General features: G+C 46.4%; 2 protein-coding genes across 2 annotated transcripts; both read right to left on the reverse strand.

Moving 5' to 3' along the window:
• Nucleotides 1-333: 333 nt before the first annotated feature.
• On the reverse strand, nt 334-2,371 carry LOC137146431 (F-box only protein 39-like). Its single transcript, XM_067537692.1, has 3 exons — nt 1,358-2,371; nt 954-1,130; nt 334-515 (listed from the first exon to the last, which is right to left on the reverse strand). The coding sequence occupies exons 1-3, from the start codon at nt 2,369-2,371 to the stop codon at nt 387-389; spliced, it is 1,320 nt and encodes a 439-aa protein (XP_067393793.1). The 3' UTR covers nt 334-386.
• A 6,009-nt stretch (nt 2,372-8,380) lies between these two features.
• XAF1 (XIAP associated factor 1) lies at nt 8,381-17,325 on the reverse strand. The gene is made up of 7 exons (XM_067537693.1): nt 17,294-17,325; nt 15,869-16,004; nt 13,709-13,765; nt 12,873-13,131; nt 11,491-11,558; nt 10,383-10,730; nt 8,381-8,491 (listed from the first exon to the last, which is right to left on the reverse strand). Exons 1-7 carry the CDS (start codon nt 17,323-17,325, stop codon nt 8,381-8,383), a joined length of 1,011 nt encoding a protein of 336 aa, XP_067393794.1.
• Between the last annotated feature and the right edge of the window lie 215 nt (nt 17,326-17,540).

Consider the following 17,540-nt stretch of genomic DNA (forward strand, 5'->3'; position numbering starts at 1 on the left):
CTCTAAAATGGGGTAATGATCCCCTTTGTAAAGCACACTGAGCTTAACTGATGAAAAGCATTATATAAGAGCTAGGTGGTATTCTAGATGTGACCGTCCTGGCAGAATAATGCTCTCTGCTTCCTTCAGTGCCATTGCATAGACAAGACAAAACAATAAAGATGAGACACTAAAGGCCATCTGCAAAAGCCAGAGTTTTAATACATGGGCCTCTAAAATTGCTCACTGCTTTGTTACAGTTCTAGTGGGCTTCCCCTTCAGTGGCTTTCCCTTTAAGGGGCGTTGCTAATAACATTAGTCTCCCCATAGACTTCCTCAGAGGACGAGATCAGACATTTCCTAGTGTGACTGGTTTTTATTTTTACTCCTGGATTACCGCACACTGCTCACACCATTGGGTAGGCGATGACAAAATAATTAAGCTCTGAATCGATCAGGTTTCTGAACTTCTTGTAAATGTCTCGCAGCAGTCGGTCTTCTTCGCTGGTCTCATGCCTGGTTGTGTAAATCCTCACCTGTAGCAATCACAGACACACAAAGCAGCCTCTGGCGTTAAGCTAGCAATAGAGAGAAGCCCGGGTTGCTGTTGAAGCTGCTAGATAAGGCAGCCATCTAATAAATAAGGTCAAATCCTGAAGTCCTTACTCAGGTTTTGCTCAGACAAGATTCCCAGGACCATCAGTGAGAGCTTTTGCCTTATTACAGGCTGAATGAAAACTGAGGCTTAGACCATCCTCCCTTTTGAGAGTTCAGTGGCAGAATACCTGGGGAAAAGGGAGCATCATTCTCTGCCCCCAGAACCTCTTGATCCCCAGGATCTGAACGTTAATAGTAACTTCAAAACCGCAATCAGAGGCACAGCTGCATTAGTATGTTCATAAACTACATTTTGACAGAGTTGGGTGGGAGGGCAGGTGGAGAGGAGGAGGTGAGAGGTTTGGAAACAGTTTTACCTTCATCGTACACAAGATGCATTTCCCTTCAGCCCGATTTTGCAGCAGCCTCTCCACAAACGCCACACTGAGGAAAGCCCAGACTTTGAGGAAGAACAGCCTCTCACACGATAACACGAGCTGCAGCAGCTCCTCGTCCAGCAATTCATGGTCGTTGTTGAACTCTAGCGTTAATTTCTTGAAAATAAATAACAGTGTAAATTTCTGTACTGATGGGGAGGGCAGTCTGCTATTGCAGTTACCTACAGGATTCGTCTCTTATGAAAACAGCCTTGTGGAACTCTAATAACCTCATGGGTGAGGGTTTCGCATTTACACCGACAGTTTGGTACAAAGCCCACATGGCCACGGCCACCTGGCTAGATTAGTGACAAAACGGTAAAATGTTGCTGTTCCCACCGTACCTGCAGAATGTGCTTGTAGGCTGGTAAGAGATTGGTGAGGGTCGGCCTCATCGACCAATCCGGGTCACTGAAATAGCAGCTCCGTAGACTGATGCTCCTGAGTGGGATCTCTGCTAAGAGTATTCTGGCTAAACTGTCATGCTTCATGACTCTTTCAAAGAAGAAGTTCACTTTCAGTTTGGGTGCTCTCTTGGCTAGGTTGGCCCAGGACATCCCCCAAATCACTTGCCCGTGAGGGTCATGGATGTGGCACTTGATGTTTATGGTCCAGAGAGAATGGGCGTTGTGCTCGCACAGTATGTCCAGCAATTCATCGGAGATGCAGTTGTAATTGAGAGTCAGGATGACCAGGTTGCGGAATGTGGACATAGTCTGGTGGAACAAGGGGCTGCTGTAAATGGAAAGATGGTGGCTGAAGAAGTCTTCTATATTGATTTCGGAGGCAAAACTTCTGTTTTTCAAGTAGCTCAAAGAGTTCAAAAGCTCACAGCCTTCTTCCAGCGTCACTCTTGCTCCTTTCAGGTTGAGATAATCAAGGTGCTTACCCATTCTTTTCAGGAAAGTACTTAAATTCTTGATAAACTGAGTCCTGATTCCATTTTTCCAGACCAATCGGTCCAACTCCAGGTGCTGAATAGTCAGGGATACCAGACGGCTGTTACATTTGCCCAAGCGCGAGAGAAGCCCCCTCATAGTCACTTGAAATTTTCGGGTTAAGACAGCATTGTAAGGATTCAGGAACTTGATCTCTAGGTGTTCCAAGTACTTGCCGAATCTCTTGACGTACCACAGAGCAGATTCAAACTCAGACGTGTTTGACCTGGACGGCCGCCCACTGAAGGTGATTGTTCTGGTTCTCCAGAGAGAGCCTGAGTACATGGCTTGATTCCATTTCTTACAGACTAAAGCAGCCCGAGATCTGTCCCTGTCGTCTAGCCACCAGAACATGTTGCTCAGGCAGACATCAGGTAAATAGGCCCAGCAACTCTGTTCAGGTTCATGGTCATCCTCCATGAAGGAGACAGTCAGTCAGTTCCTATTGGGTGCAGAATCAAACCTAGATGGTCTCTAGATCAGGAAGGCTGTGGCTACGGCTAGTTTATTTGCTAGAACCAGAATGTTCCAAATGAATAGCAAAAATCCTGCCTCTACATCCAAAAGCAACAATGCATCCTTTGCCTCTTTACATCCACACTCCAGTGACCACATGAGCTCTTGGGTCTAAACTGTGATCTAAACCAAAGGAGAAAATAAGCAGAATGCTGTTATGCTGAAAGTTGCTAATGGCTGCCTTCAAGTGGGTCTTTGATCCAAAAACAGTGACAGACCAGGTTAAAGCAATGGGAGTGCTAAGCACCTTATTTTCAAGCTCAATGGAAGGAACAATTAAACCCCATTATGTAGTGATAGCTGGAGGTAATAGAAGGCATGAGGACTGAGGGGAGCTAAATCATGGGGGTTGAAAAGCTTACTTGATTGCCAGTGCAGGGGCTAAGGTATTGTTTTGCAAGGGGTGTGCATGTGTGAGCATGTGCGCATGCATTAAAGGAAGCCAGCAGAAAGCCAGAGAAGCAATTGTGAGTATGACCCCGAGGTTGACTCTTCATTAGGAAAAAAGGTGTTAACTTGAGTTAACTAACATGAGGTAAACTCCTAGTGAAGACAAGGCAGTTTGTTGTTTTCGCTAAAAACTACATGCTAACGTGTGTGACAACTGCAAGTGCCTCATCTTCACTAGCATTTACTTCAAGTTAGCTTACTCATGTTAAGAATATACTTTGTTTTCCCTAGCGAAGACAAGGCCTGAGAGACAGAGCTTCTGGGCACAGAACTAGCTGGAGTGTCAGTCTTGGGGATTTCAGAGCAAGGAAACTGCTTGCTGTTTGTTTCTACTTTGTTCAGGGAGACATTTTTTGTAAGTGAACAGGTTTGCAACAAAGAAATACCTGGCTTGTATAATCTATTTCTCCTCTCAACAGAAACAATCGTGCAAAGCTCCGAGCATTGGCTTAACCGCTCAAGCTAAAGGGGCAACTGTAAAATTATAGCAACTGCAAAAGACAGTTTCAGTTCCTTGGCCTCCAATAATGCTTAAACCTTCAATGGTAAAATGATACAGAACTTCCAGATCAATTTGTTAAATTTTATATCCACGCAGACTCCAGAAGCTCCTGGAAAATACCAATGCTATTGAAGATAGCTTTTTTGTGTGATCAGTTATTTCTTGCGCAGCCTGACTCAGTGTGCTTGGTCCTGTACAAAGAGTGGCTTTCCTTTGTACTGTAAAGATTAAATGCACTGCCTGAGCTGAACCCGCTAAATCTGCTGATTTTAGCTGGATTAACAGCACAGCCTATTGTGGGAGGCTCCATAAAGATCTGCTGAAGATTTACAAAGAAACTTTTGGTCTATTAATACATCACATCCAGTGAGTTAGAGACTCAACATCAAGCTCTTCAGCCAATGGAGTGATACAATTATTCATTCCCTTTTAGGTGACCAATGTGGTGGTCCAATGGCCAGGGCACAGGTTGGGAAACATGATGGAGGGTTGTAAAAACAAGAGACAAACTATGTATAGGAGGCAAAAGGAGTTACCGGTTCTGATTTCCATGCTGGGTTGGCGGGAAGGCATTCATACCCAGTACCTTTCCTCCTCTGAGCTTGTCTTGGCAGGGCTCAGTGGGCACTGAGACATGTCATGTGCCTGCACTCAGCCATTATGAGGGAACAGCAAATAGTTTCTGTGATGTCGCAGGCATAGCCTGGCTTTATCCCAGTACAAATGGGGAGGAAGTCAGTTGAGCGGTGTCGTAAGCGGCTGATGTGAAGGCAGAAAAGAGAGAAAGATGCATTACTTGGGAGTTCAGTGTAAACAGCACACAAGGACCCTTTGGGGCTGGCTGCAGTACATGCTCCCCTTCCTTCTATGAAACCAGGTGATGCATTTGGGAAGTGATGCAAGGGAAGAAAGTGGTGCTTGCTCCAACTTTTAACCTAGGGTTTGCAAACCTCATGCATGCAATGCAAGTTGGTTTCCACGTATGACAAGACAGGGGCTTACATCAGAACTTTTATAGACCACTTAATGCAAAAGAAGTGCATGGAATAATTGCACATATTTGCTCACTTTTCTGACACTGGATTTTGATCTGCTTGAAGAAGATATTAGGCTATAGTTTCCCACGTAGTTTTCACTCACTTAACATGTTACAGATCAGATTTAGGTGAAGTGCGAGGACTGGCAATATTTTTGCAGTCACTGGAGTGTGAATTTATCGCTACACAAAATAGCTCAAGCTTTAGGTTAAGTAGCGAAGATCACTTTCATCCTTGTGGTGGTGAAATTGAAAAGAAAGCTGTACTCTCTCAAACTCCAGCAGAAGTTGAGCCCCACCCACTTGTGACCCCAGTATATTGTTCAGATTTTCCTAATATGATCATTCCTCTTCTTTCTTACATGCTTTGATCAGCCATGAAGTTGCTGCTCCATTCAACCCCAGCCCGCTTGGCTTAATTGTTGTACTGCTGTGTTTTGTTTTACATGTGACCTACATGCCAAAGAAGCCCCCCAATTATCAACTGATCATGTTAAGCTAAGTTTATTATATCTGGTGATGTGGAGCTTAATGTGATTACAATGATCAGCTAAGGAATGTGACTTCCGCCCTCTCCCCCCCAAGCCTGAAACATTAGTTATAGTTATTGTGCTGTATTGCAGCATCACTGCTCTGCCTTTTAATGGAGGGAGGGGATTCTAATGACTAGCACTGGTTAGAACATTTCTGTTGAAAAAACTTGAAGCTGTTGTTAGTCCAGAGGGTTTGAAACAGATCCAATTATCATTCATTTACTGCAATAATAACAACAACAACAAAATCTGGGACCCAAGGACCCCAGTTAAGATCTGGGCCCCAGTGTGCTGTGCAGACAAAAACAGAGACTAATCTAGCAGATCTTTCTATTATAATAAAAATTTAGTGGCGTAGCACTGAGGAATGAGCCCCAGTCAAGGATCAGGGCCCCCTTGAGGTAGGCTGTGCACAGACACTAAACATCTTTGCTTTTCAGACTTTATAATCTTCTGGATTTTCACACATTACAATGACTTATGTCTTGGAACAGTAAATTTATTATCTGCCTATGCATACATGTAAAACAAACACAGAATGTAAAATAACATAAGAAATCGCTAGAGAGGGCGAGTGAGGTAGCGCTAATACCATAGATACTCACATTCTCCCAAAAAAGCAATTGCATCGCTGTCTATATTCCATGACGTACAATTGTGCAGCAGATATTTAGGGATGGGGTTGTCAAAAGCGATGGACATCTTTAAAAGTCAATTACTGACTTCAGTGGAAGCAATGAGTTAGGCCAGTGCTGGCAACCTTGGAAAATCCCACCCTTAAATCTGCTTAGAGCTATCGTGCTGGTCTCATTTTGATAGTCAAAGCTGGTTGGTTCGTTTCATGCTCTCGTCAGCAAAACATCTAGGTATCAGATGTGAAGCAAAGGGTATCCAGCCATGTAGTAGTGGCTTGACAGCCTGGTTTCTTCAGATAATGTAAATTAACATTCATTTTCAAATTGATTCAGGTTCCCTAGGTGAGAATGCACTTAGCAAATCATTTCACTTGATTGCTACTCTCCGCTTCCAGCAACCAGTATATAGGATTACATACAGCGAGAAGCATTCCAGCGCAGGGAAGAAATGGTACCAATGAAATAAAAGTATTAACTCTTAACAGATCAAGTTATTTGTTCCCACCCAACAAGAGTTCAACATCTGCGTCAATATACACCCAGTAAACATCAGTACAATCCCCCACTTGCTCTGTAGATTTAACTTTTCCACCATTTGCCTCTATCAGCACCATAGGGGGGGCTAAGATGTCTGGGTCATAATCCCACAGTCAATCACTGAGCTCCCATCGCATTTGATGAGACCAATATTTAGCTCTTTGTTACAATGAACCAAACAGTAGGAGGCAGTAGGGACCCCAGTGCTCGTTGAAGTCAGTGGGCGTGGCAGATGTTCAGCATCTGGCCCAGTACATCTATAGTGCTTATAAATACCTCCAGGCCAGTAATTGATCATTTGCATAGGCTGTTGTGAGTGTGTGTATGGGGGAAGTACGGATGTGAAAGAACCCAGCAGACCTGAGTACAACCTGTCTAGCGATGCGGGATGGATCACTATGGAAAGTTTGGGCCAAAGTTGAAAGCAAACATCTTGAAGGCTTCATTGTAAGCACCGTGGACCAAATACTTCTCTGTTACGTTGCTGCACCTTCAGCCAGGATGCACCAGTATAGCTGAGAGGTTAACTTCCACTGTTGTGACAGGCAGGGCACAAAGAACAAGTGAATCCCTAAGGAGGGTCTACGTGTTAATATCCAAAAGGATGGCACTTCTCAGGGCACAACAGTCCAGGGCTTTATGGGGAAGCTTGATGACGAGCCTCTTTGGTGCAGAATGAATGTCAGAGAGTGGTTCTTTGTTCTCAGTCTAGTGTAGGAAGCATGATGCTTTTATTTGCTATGTATAAAGCCGGTTAGTGTCTGTGTGTTTAGAATGCCATTACTAACGCTGAACTGAAGCCTGGCGTCTGGTGGAGCATCTCTGGTTCCAGTTTTTTCCAGGGTTGCCTTAGAAAGGCTCCTCTGTAAAACAAACAAAACCCAATGTAACTTTTTGTTTTTACAGTGAATAGGTAAGCCCATGATTTTATGGTCTTCCCTCATTTTGACTGAGTCTGTTAGAACAATCTAAAGAAGTATGAGGAAAGTGAATACAAACTATGTAATGAATGGGTAATTATTTCAGGGTCTGATCCTGTAGTCCATAATCAGCCAAAACTCCCTTTAATTTCACACTATGGTGCAGTCTCTGTTATAGTTGTATGGCATCTTTCAATGCATAAATATGCTGTCTACAGAGAAAGGCAGCCATTTTGTGTTCAGGTCGGTGCAGTCTGTCTGAGGAGACGCATACACTGTATGCTCTTTCATGGACTTTTGTTCTTTTATTTTTTTCTTGATATAAGACCAGGGTAATTCTGGCTGAAAGTATAAGGTAGCAGTTTGTCTATGGAAAATATAAAACAAAGCAATGAGAGATTTGCCTGAGGAAGGACTGCAGGATTAGGCCTGAGGTCCTTATAGTTAGCCCCACTTAGGCCTGGTGTATGCACGGCTTTTGGTCTGGTATAACTGTCGGGGGAATTATTGTTATGGTTTTATCAATACAGTTACACGGGCACAACCGCTAGTATAGATGCTGTTATACTGGTATAAAGGTGCCTTATAGCTTATGCTCCTTTGCATACAGAAAGAAACTATACTAGTATAAGCACCTTTTAGCCTGGTATAATTGTGTCCATTCCAGTGGGGTTGGACTGTTTTTATTATACCAGCATAATTAAAGTGGTACAATATGAGTGGATGGGCAAGCCCTTAACTAAGATGTGATTACTAGAAACTTGTTATTGGTTCTCAGTGTCATAGCGTGCATCTTGAGTACCTAAAATCCAGTCTGCTAGGACAGCTAAGACCTCATGCTTTATGAAAGGACAACAGGTAGCTGATTTTAAATTCTTATGTGCAACTGAATTGGTATGAAAATGCAGATGTATACATATATATATATATATATTTAAATCTCCAACAGGAGAGAGGCTATAAAATTCAGTATTAACCAGTGGCAACTTATTCTAATGGAGAGAACATAAGACTAGACGTTAAGAGTTTCCAACTTCTAACCTCTCTTCCGCTGCCTTGCTGTGTAGCTTTGGGCAGTTGCAATGCAGCTAGGGCCAAATTCAAACATTCCTACTGAGTTAGCTTGATTATGGCATGGGGGCCTGGAAAATCAGAGCATAGTTTCTGAACATGGAGCCTGTATATTTATGCATACTACTATCAGCATTGATACACCTGAGTGCCCTGGGATTCTTTGACCTGAGGCACCTGCTGTGTGAAACGCCCCATCGTCCCTGTTAGCCCACCACCTGGCATGTCTCTAACTGAATTCTACTGTATTTCTTAGAAATATTTTAGTACCTTGTTTTCCAGGACTCCGTTTTGATTTCCTCCTGATACTTTGCAAAGAAGCCAGACGCAGACATTTGGTCTGAACAAATGAATAATAATGACAATGAATACAAAAGAACAGAGCACCGCCTCCTTTAAATCTCCACACTTGTTAGGAGACCACTAGATCCCGCACCAGGCTTTGAGAACAGAGGATAGCTCTGTCCCTGTTACAACATAACCCTAATCACACTTCTCATGCTGTATTTGGAAGCATATGGGGAAGTGAGGATGAGTACTGTGCAGGGGCCTGATTCTTAGTTGCTCCATTCCTGCATTTGGGACAGGGATGGGAGGAAGGGTAAAGATGGTTTTAAGCCAACTTTGCCACCTCTGTATTCTGGGGCTATGCAAGAGCTTGTCCATGGCCCCTTATAAGCGTGGGAAGCAGACAATAGCCATGTCCCTGGTCACACTGCAAATCCCGCTCCTACATGAGGAGCTGGGAATAGGGCTGTGCAGAACCCTTGGGTTAGCTCTACACAGATTGTGCCCAGGGGCTTTCCTCAGGCAGCTAGTTGCACCCCCTTTACAGCCGCTATGTGCTGTCAGCAGTGTGAAAGGCTCTTCGCATGCCTGAGAGTCAAGCTCAGTGTGATTTATCAGGCCAGATTTTCAGTTAATTGAAAGTGGGCATAGACCCATTGACTGCGATGGATCCGTGCCAGTCTGCACCTTAAGTCACAGCTGCAGGATTAGGCCCTAAATATTAAAGGCCGATTCTCTGTAACACCAACTTCACATTGGTGTGACTTCCCTGAAATCAGGCATAAGACAGATGTTATGGAAGGCAGAGTCAGGCTCTAAACTGCTTTCCATCTTAATTTAAGAAGTCATTGAATCTAGAGACTTCAGGCCCCAACTTGTTCCTAGAGGAGGTTGCCACTGGTTCAGCGGGAGCAGGCTTGAGCCCACGTTCGCCTCTCACGTCCAGTCTGGCATTCATTTCAGTCACTGTGACCTGGCAAAGATCCCGTTTCCACTTCACTCGGGTCCCTCCCCATTTAGCACTAGTTCACCGGGCACTAGCATCAGCAGACACTCGTGCACGGCCAAATGTTTGTACAATGCAGGATCTGAAGAGGAGAAAACCCTCAAACAGCTTCCTAGATCATCATCGTGTCATATAAGTGAGTCCATAACAAAACCCGTTGTAAGACCTTTAGAAGAGGTTGCCTCCACGCTGGGAGCTCTAGGTCTGACCTATGGTTTTGGAGGTCATTTGCCACTGTGGCCATTGTCCTTGGCTGAGGGGATTGAGCACAGAAACTCATCTGAAAATTCATAGGAGGACCTTCAATTGGCACCTCCCCAGGTACTTTAAGATGGTGAACTCCCAAGAAGCAGGGACTTTTGGGCCAGATTCTGATCTTGTTTACACCAGCATCATTCCAGAGTAACTCAATTAAAGTCAGTGGAACATAGGACCGGAAGGACCCTCCAGGATCATCAAGTCCACCCGCCACGCATCTGCATCCTATAACCGTATCTGTAAGCTTATCAAGCGCCACCTTAAAGCTAGTTCAGTGGTTTGCCCTTCCTACTGGAAGGCTGTTCTGAAATCTCACTCCTGTGATGTTTAGAAACCTTCTTCTAATTTCCAGCCTTAATTTATTCATGGCCAGTTCATACCATTTGTTCTTGAGCCAACATTGTCCTTCAACTTAAATAGCAGTGGTGTTCTGCTGGACTGACATGAGCGTAAATAAAAATGGAATCTGGTCATTTGTCTACTCCATGCCCTATTCAGGGCTGTGCATGTGGCCAGCTCTCAATAAGCAGTAAATAACAGAAGAGGCAGGTGTGACGGTGATCTGAAGTATCACTGGTCTAGACCGAGGGTGTCTATAGTCCAGCTGTCCCCAGCACCCCTTTGCTATTCTCCAATACCAAGAATGTGCAGCAGGGTATGTAACGGGAGCATTTCTCACCTCGTGCTTCCTTAGAGTTGGACCTGGGAGGAGGATATTGCACTGAGAACAGGTCACCAACACATCATAAGTCGTTGGGTCTTCGAGAGCCTTAGGCAGTACGGGATCCAGTGTGGTTGTGAATGCAGGGCGACCTGCCGATTTTTTGTTCTTCAGTGGCTTGAGCAAGGGCCTGGAGGCAGAAGATAAGTCCTTTTCCTTCTGCTTGGGTCGAACATCCTTCCACGCCGCTGCTGCATTCTCACGGGGGGAAGAAGTCACCAGAGAGGGAGGTGGGAGCGGGTTGGGTTTTGTAACTGACTGGCTGGCGAGAATCTCCGCGAGGTTAGAAAGCGGGCTGCACTCATTCTGCAGAGGACAGTTAAAAAGCATAATGAGAGAACAAAGGATAAGCCAGATGGTGAATGAATGAGGGGTGCCCTTCCTGGTGTTGGGAAGGATATACGTCTGTACAGCGATGGAATATAAGAAAGAATTAAAAACGTCAGAATAAGATAAGGGGAGACTAAAAGCCAATGAAGATGGAGGACTTAAAAAAAAAGTGAGGTAGGAGAAGGGTTCTACAATACAGACTACAGCTAAAAAATTCCTCTGGGGTGCGGAAATCAGTGTTTGTAGGTGGCTTAAAAAGATAAGAGGATGGCGTCCAGGTAGATGCTCCAATGGGGAGTGTGGCTCTCAACTGGAGCCTCTGCAGCAAAGACACGTCATTTGTTGGCTCAGGGGTTAGTGGCAGCCCTCTCAGAACAGAGTTGCCCCTCAGGACAATCGAGCTGGGGCCTACGTGCTCAGGGATTTATTAACCAGTTTAACTCAATCTGCCACTCCCTAGGCAGGGGCTGTGAAGGATGCAGGGGGTATGTAATGCCACAGCTGTTTGCATTGCGCATCAGTGGCAAGAGGCGAGGGGCCCTGGAGGCAGCCCTGCCAAAGAAGGATTGGCTTTAACAGCCAAACTCGTGGTCACAGGCAAGCTGGCCATGGGATAACAATGGCTGTGCAAACTGAGCAGCCAGAACATGTCGTCTTGCCATATCCAACCTGGGGCTTTCCGCAGAAAGGGCCTGGTCTGAATGATCTTTGCCGGTTTACCTCCCAAACCACTTACCAGGTGCTGGAGGTACTGGTCATCTGGGAAGCACTTATTGCACTGCCGACACAGATTGTCACTGAGACCTTCAGAGGAAAAAGGGAGAGCGATCGGTTGGCAATACAGAGCTGGCACAAGTCAGCAAAATAGTGTACACAGGCTCTTCAAACTCAGGTCATGCTGATCGGCGCCTAATCCAAACACCACTGAACTTCAGCAGACCAGAGCCTAAGGCAGAAATGGATCTGAATTTCTCTGTTGGCCCCTGTTAAATAAACTCAGGTTCTGACCTTCCCTCCCTGCTGAACGTTGGAGGAGCTGAAATTCTAGCCAGGACCCAAATTTCACAGCTCAGGCCCATCTCTAGTTAGTGCTATGCCACAAAGGATTTTATATTTCCCTGTTAGTAAGTTCCTGCTCTCTTTCTCCCATCATTTTTCATGGTGCTGGTCCTTCCTCAGAATCATTGGTAGTGTTCACAAATGGTCACCTGCTTATCCTATCACTCTGTGGTCAGGCCTCTTCTCTTACACAAGAGAAAGCTGTCCCCAGCCTCCAAGGACCATGATGCTATTGCCAGTATTGAAAACTTCAGTAATGTGTCTGGCTTTTGACACATCAGTTGGAGGAAAGACCGTCTCAAATTTGTTACTTTCACTGTAACGGGCTGGCAACAACCTGCTGGGAAAGAGTTAAGTGGGTTCTGCTGCTCCGCTGTATGTAAGGGAGATGGCAGTGCCTCTCTGGAGAGAGAGGCTTTAGGTGTGAGCCTAGGAGCAGTGGAGCTGGAAGATTAAGCCAAGGGGGTGAGTGTGTGCTTTAGCTAGCATTTGGAAAGGTGCTTGTTCTCATTCTCGGCAGTTTGCAGTAGAAGGATTGTTACACCAACATCATAATCAGATTGGTTTAATGGATTCGGGGCCCTGCCTTAGCAAGGACGTTGTCCTCCAGTTCTTGCACACCCCAAATTGCCCTTAAAGCAAACAGGAGTTTTGGGGGACACAAGGAATGGCCAATCAGGCCCTAAACATATCACTCTAGCTGAAAAGTCAATGGGTGTGATTCTTATTTAAGCTAAGGCCCATTTACCCTGCCAGAGACGCTTAAAGGGGCCTCTTATAGACGAAACTAAGGCCCAATGTTTCTGAGTCATGCCACTGCACATGCAGAACATGCTCTGGATTTACAGTTGTGGGTATAATTCAGAGCAGAATTTGGCCCTTTAGCTGTGACTGACTAGATGATAACCCCTTGTGGGGACTTTCACACTATACAGGACTACCTGGATTATCAAGATTCATGGAGAATTGTGAATAATTAGAGATGGGCTGGGGAATTTTGAAAGCAACAGATGCTGGAGCGACATGACCCCGGCACAGATAACGAGGGATTTTGGATACCTGAGGGTGGGAGAGTCAAGGTTTGACGAGCAGACCCATTCCTGGCTTGATTGCGCATCTCACCCTGGTTCGATAGCATATCACCATTCTGACAAGCATCTTTGTGCTGGTCCAAGTCCTTGTACATGATGTATTTGTTACACTCCCAACAGAGCTCAGTTCGACTACCACAGGCCTCGAGGTGCCTCTGCAGCTTGTTGAAGGGCATTTCCAGTTCACAGAATGTGCATTTCATTGATCGTTCATTGCATTCATTGGACTGCAGGTGGGCAGAGGAAATCATTGCAAACAGTAAATCAAAGCCGAAAGAATAAGGATGTTGAACTGTAGAAATCACTGTCAGCTCTACAAATGTCACCCCTTCCCCATCCTCATTTCATTCTGCATCTCTTTCCTAACCATTCTCTGTCTGCCTCTCCCACCCTCAGCTCTCCACCTTCTTGCATGTCAGCCGTATGCTTAGAACAGCCTTTCACTTTGCATAGCCTCCTCCCTGGAACTGTGTGAGACATGAGCTTGGACTGCAGGGCAGAAGTGCCACTGTCCATGAAACCAGTGGCACCATGAGATGGACAGAGGTGATAGATTTTTCTCCTAGCCAAGCCCTGCAGAACTCCCTGGGAAGAAGAGGGTCGGGGCAGTGCTAACCATGCTTATTTAAATGTAAAATTCTGTTAAATTAAACTAAGGAACGACTGTAATGATTAAGGTGTCTGACTCTGGGGTTGTTATATTTCAGAGGGTTATTTTGTAGTCATTCCTCTTCAATGCATCTCAGGGTGATTTGTCAGAGATCATTTAAATAGGATTCTGATATTATATATGGCTCTACTCACCTCATGATTCTCCAGCAGGTATTTCTGCATGCTTTGGTGACAAAGTTTACATCTGACCTGAAAGTGAAGGGTGAAAGGATATAGTAGGTTGCTTAGGAGAAAATACAGAACAGATCATGAGGGAACATTTCAAGATGTCTGGGGGCATCTCATGCCAACTCCGCTTCAGGTTAATAGCCTAGGATGGTCTCTCTAGTTTCATCCTGTTTATTGAAAAGCTGGTGGAGATCATAATTTTTGCAGCTGGGACTGAGCTATGTTAGACAAGATTTAGTGGAAAATACAGTTCTGATCTGGCTGTTCAAACGCAGGATTTGTTGCATTTTGTTCAGGCGGCCAAGTCTGAAAGTTCCCCATGTGTGAATTAGTGGAGGTGTTCTTAGGGTTTTCTCTGAGTGCTATGTGTGTGCAGTGGTGTACTGGAAGGTGAAAGGGGGAAGGAGTCCAGGCCCCTGTGTGCTGGCCTGTGGGGGCCTCAGCGCCTCCTGTGCCCTCCGCCCATCATGAAGGGCTGGCCTGGAGCGCACTTACTCGCCGCTCAGCCTCCTGTACCCCCCACCCATCGTGAAGGGCTGACCCAGCGCCCTCCTCCCCAGGCCGGGGGGTGAGGCTGCCCCATCCAAGCCGGCGCCGGGCTGTGGGGCTGGAATAGCCGGTAAGTGCAGGGTGCTGGGCCGGCCCTACACACTCCTGCAGCCCCCCCCCCATGTGTCGTGAAGGGCCGGCCCGGCCCTAGCCGCCCCCCATCTGAGCTGGCGCCGGGCTGTGGGACTGCAGCGGGAGAGGTGGGCACAACGTGGCGGGTAAGTGCGGGGAGGGGAGGGTGACGGAACCAAGCCTGAATTTGCGCGCCTGCCCCTAACATCTCATGCCCCCCTGCAGGTGTAAATCCCCCTCCCCAGGGCAGCTGAGGGGTGGTGTGGGGACCCCTCCTGCCCTGCGTGCAGGGGAAAGGGGGAGGCACAGATGTAGGCTTGGCTCCTGGGCACTGGAGACCCTCTGGGCACCAGAGACCCTCTGTTCACCACTGCCTCAGTTTCCCCACGTTACTCATCTATTTCAGTGATGGGACCCGGGTGTGTGATCATTGCAGAGACCGATAGAGGACAGATGGGCCTTCCCAGCACATGTACGCAGACCTAGCCAGGACTGCCTGTCCTGGCCCAACCAGTTGCAACAGGTTGTGGCAAGTGGAGACCAAGAGGAGGGGCCACCTTGCCTGAGAAGGAGACAAAGGACTGGGGAGGGGAGGTGAAGGGCTGTCTGGAAGGAAGAACCAGTGCCCCGGGGGGGTTGTGGGGAGCAGAGTCCAAGGATGAGAGCTCTGGGCTCCTCAGGTGTTCGCTGCTGTAACTCCTAATTCAGCTGCCAGCAACGTCTCTCTATGCTGTGATCCTGAGATCGAATAAACCCTTCTGATGCCCACGCTGGCAGTGAATCGCTTCTGACTGCAAGGCGGGGTGCATGGCCCTTTGGGGGCGTGGAAGAACTCCCCAGGGTCCCATCCAGCGGGTCCCACAGGGGGAGTTCTGGCAGAGCAGGGATCCTGGACCCTCTGAGGCCAGAGTCAGGAGGCGGCTGCACTGGTGTGTGAAGACCCAAGCTGGCAGACTCCGAAGCACAGGAGTCCTGACTGGCTGCATGCCGAGTGGTTCCAGAGCACAGTTCCTATGGGACTCCGTCACTCCATGTTACTTATCAAGGACCAGAGCCACAAAGTTATTTAGGCTCTTGACACCCACTGATTTCAGTGGAAGTTAGGAGCCTATAGCCCAGTCGATATAGGGACAGATGCTCACCTGCTGCAAGATATCATGGCTCTGCTGTTATCAGTGGGGTTATGATGATTTACACTTGCTGAAGATGGGCTCCAGTCGGACCTGATTCCTCGTTCTGTTATGCTAGTTTTATGCATTGAAATCAATGGATTTACACCAGCATATAACAGGCATAACAGAGTGGAGTCAGGTCCAAGTGTTCTAGGCCACATACTCTCCGCTTGAGCACATAACTGTGGGCAGAGATGAGAGGATATTTTCTGCTCCTCAGTTACTGAAGTTCATTGCTATTTGACATCCAGTTACATGGCCCTGCTAAAATGAAACATATCTCATAACTGGGAGCTCTTGTTGCTATTTCAGGAAATAGAGCAGCTCTCACCTGCTTATGTGCTTCTTCCTGATGGTCCTTCATCTCCTTTAGAGCAATGGGTTCATCACACTCTGGACAGATAGCAAGAAACCGCATGCAATGGGCCTCGTGGAGAGCGAAATTGGCAGCAGACACATCTCGTTTACTGTGTGGCATGGAAGGGAGAGGGAAAGGAATGTTACTGGACCTCATTTAACTTGACTGGCTTGTCCCTGGAAATTCGAGATGAATATTTATAGTTGTGCCTGTTTGACTGAGACATTCGGACTCAGTGACTGAGTTGCGCTGTTCTATTATGAACATCTTCAAAGGAGACAAGCGCTGTCAGTTGATATAGGACAAAATATCTGGGTCTGATTCTCCTGTCACACATGTGTGATTCAGGAATAACTCCAGCTGGGTTACACTGGGGGAAAGTTGATGTGAGAGGAGAATTGGGCCCGATATTCAGATGGGAGCTGCAAAGTTTGTTATGATCACCTAGTCTGACCTCTTGCCCCAAGACCAGAGGTTCCACCAAACTGACTCCTTAATTCATCTGCCATTTCATCCATTATCAGATTTCTTGCAATAAACAATGCTTCAGCAGATATGGCTCAGACAAACAATTCCTCCCATTGCAGGAGACCTGATAGCTTTTAAACAACCCTCTGTGCCTATATTCCTCCTGAATGTTTTGGTAGCTGAAAGAACCACTGGGCATGAGGGGAAACCGAGGCACAAGGAAGGTTTGGAGGCACCTTGCTATGGATCTCTATTTCAGATTCCATGAAAACTAACTTCCCCTGTAGGCCAATTATTCCATAATCAGGGAATTCCCTCCACTTCTTTTGAAGCAGCTGGTAATTGCTGTTGCCAGAAACAAATGAGCTTCTTGTCTGACCCAGTCTGGCATTTCCTGTTCCTAAGTGTGTGCACACAGAAGCAGAATGTGGACAGTAACCAGTGTCCATTATTAAGGGGAAAGTGTGTTTTTAACATACAAAGACTGCTAAAAGCTGTCAAGGGTTTTTAACTAAGCTTAACACAAAGCAGATCATCCTTCCAACCAGTGCTTCATTTGTGCCAGGACTTGCCAGGGCTGAGCCCCAGCACCTCTAGGCATGACAGTTCATAGTCCCGGTACCGCTCGGCTTGCTAATCAGTTATGAATGTAAAAAAATTGCTTCAGCCGCAGCCCCTCTTTCATTAAGCACTGCTTCCAGCTTCATTGCCGCTGGCTGTCTCAGCAGCCCACCCTTCGTTCACTGAGAGAGACTAAGGGAGTCCTCTAACACCTCTGCAACCCTCCGATATAAATGAGGCATCTGATGAAGTGGATTTCTGCCCACGAAAGCTTATGCCCAAATAAATGTGTGCGTCTTTAAGGTGCCATGGAACTCACGTTGTTTTTCAGATATAAATATCCCTGTGGAGAAATAAAGGCTTTCTTACCAGTTCTTGCAGAACTTGCTCTCCTCCTGCATGGTTTCTCTGGGGCTGTGCCTCTCTTTCTCTTTCATTTGGTCATCCTGTCGCGCAAGAAATGAAACTGAAACTTTCTGTAATACTAACCCAACCCTAAACCTTGGCTCGGCCAACAAAATCTTTGAAGCAGGAAGAGGCAGTGCATGCTTGTTGTTGTAGTTTACCAAGAGCTAGGGTGAGCCCCCTTCCCAGAATAGACTCAGAGCCAACAGAG

This window comes from Emydura macquarii, unplaced genomic scaffold (assembly GCF_026122565.2).
Source record: "Emydura macquarii macquarii isolate MOO-44397 ecotype Brisbane River unplaced genomic scaffold, CSIRO-AGI_Emac_v2 contig_450, whole genome shotgun sequence".
NCBI lineage: Eukaryota > Metazoa > Chordata > Testudines > Chelidae > Emydura > Emydura macquarii.

Bases quoted from the DNA above. Each gene is read 5' to 3' on its own strand.
- LOC137146431 (XM_067537692.1), bottom strand. From the start codon at position 2,371: ATGGAGGATGACCATGAACCTGAACAGAGTTGCTGGGCCTATTTACCT. The intron at 1,131-1,357 runs GTACGGTGGGAA...TTTATTTTCAAG, and splicing joins CCTACAAGCACATTCTGCAG to AAATTAACGCTAGAGTTCAA. The intron at 516-953 runs GTAAAACTGTTT...TGATTGCTACAG, and splicing joins GCATCTTGTGTACGATGAAG to GTGAGGATTTACACAACCAG.
- XAF1 (XM_067537693.1), bottom strand. From the start codon at position 17,325: ATGCAGGAGGAGAGCAAGTTCTGCAAGAACTG. The intron at 11,559-12,872 runs GTATCCAAAATC...TTTCCTCTGAAG, and splicing joins CTTGACTCTCCCACCCTCAG to GTCTCAGTGACAATCTGTGT. The intron at 8,492-10,382 runs GTGAGAAATGCT...TCATTTGTTCAG, and splicing joins CAACTCTAAGGAAGCACGAG to ACCAAATGTCTGCGTCTGGC.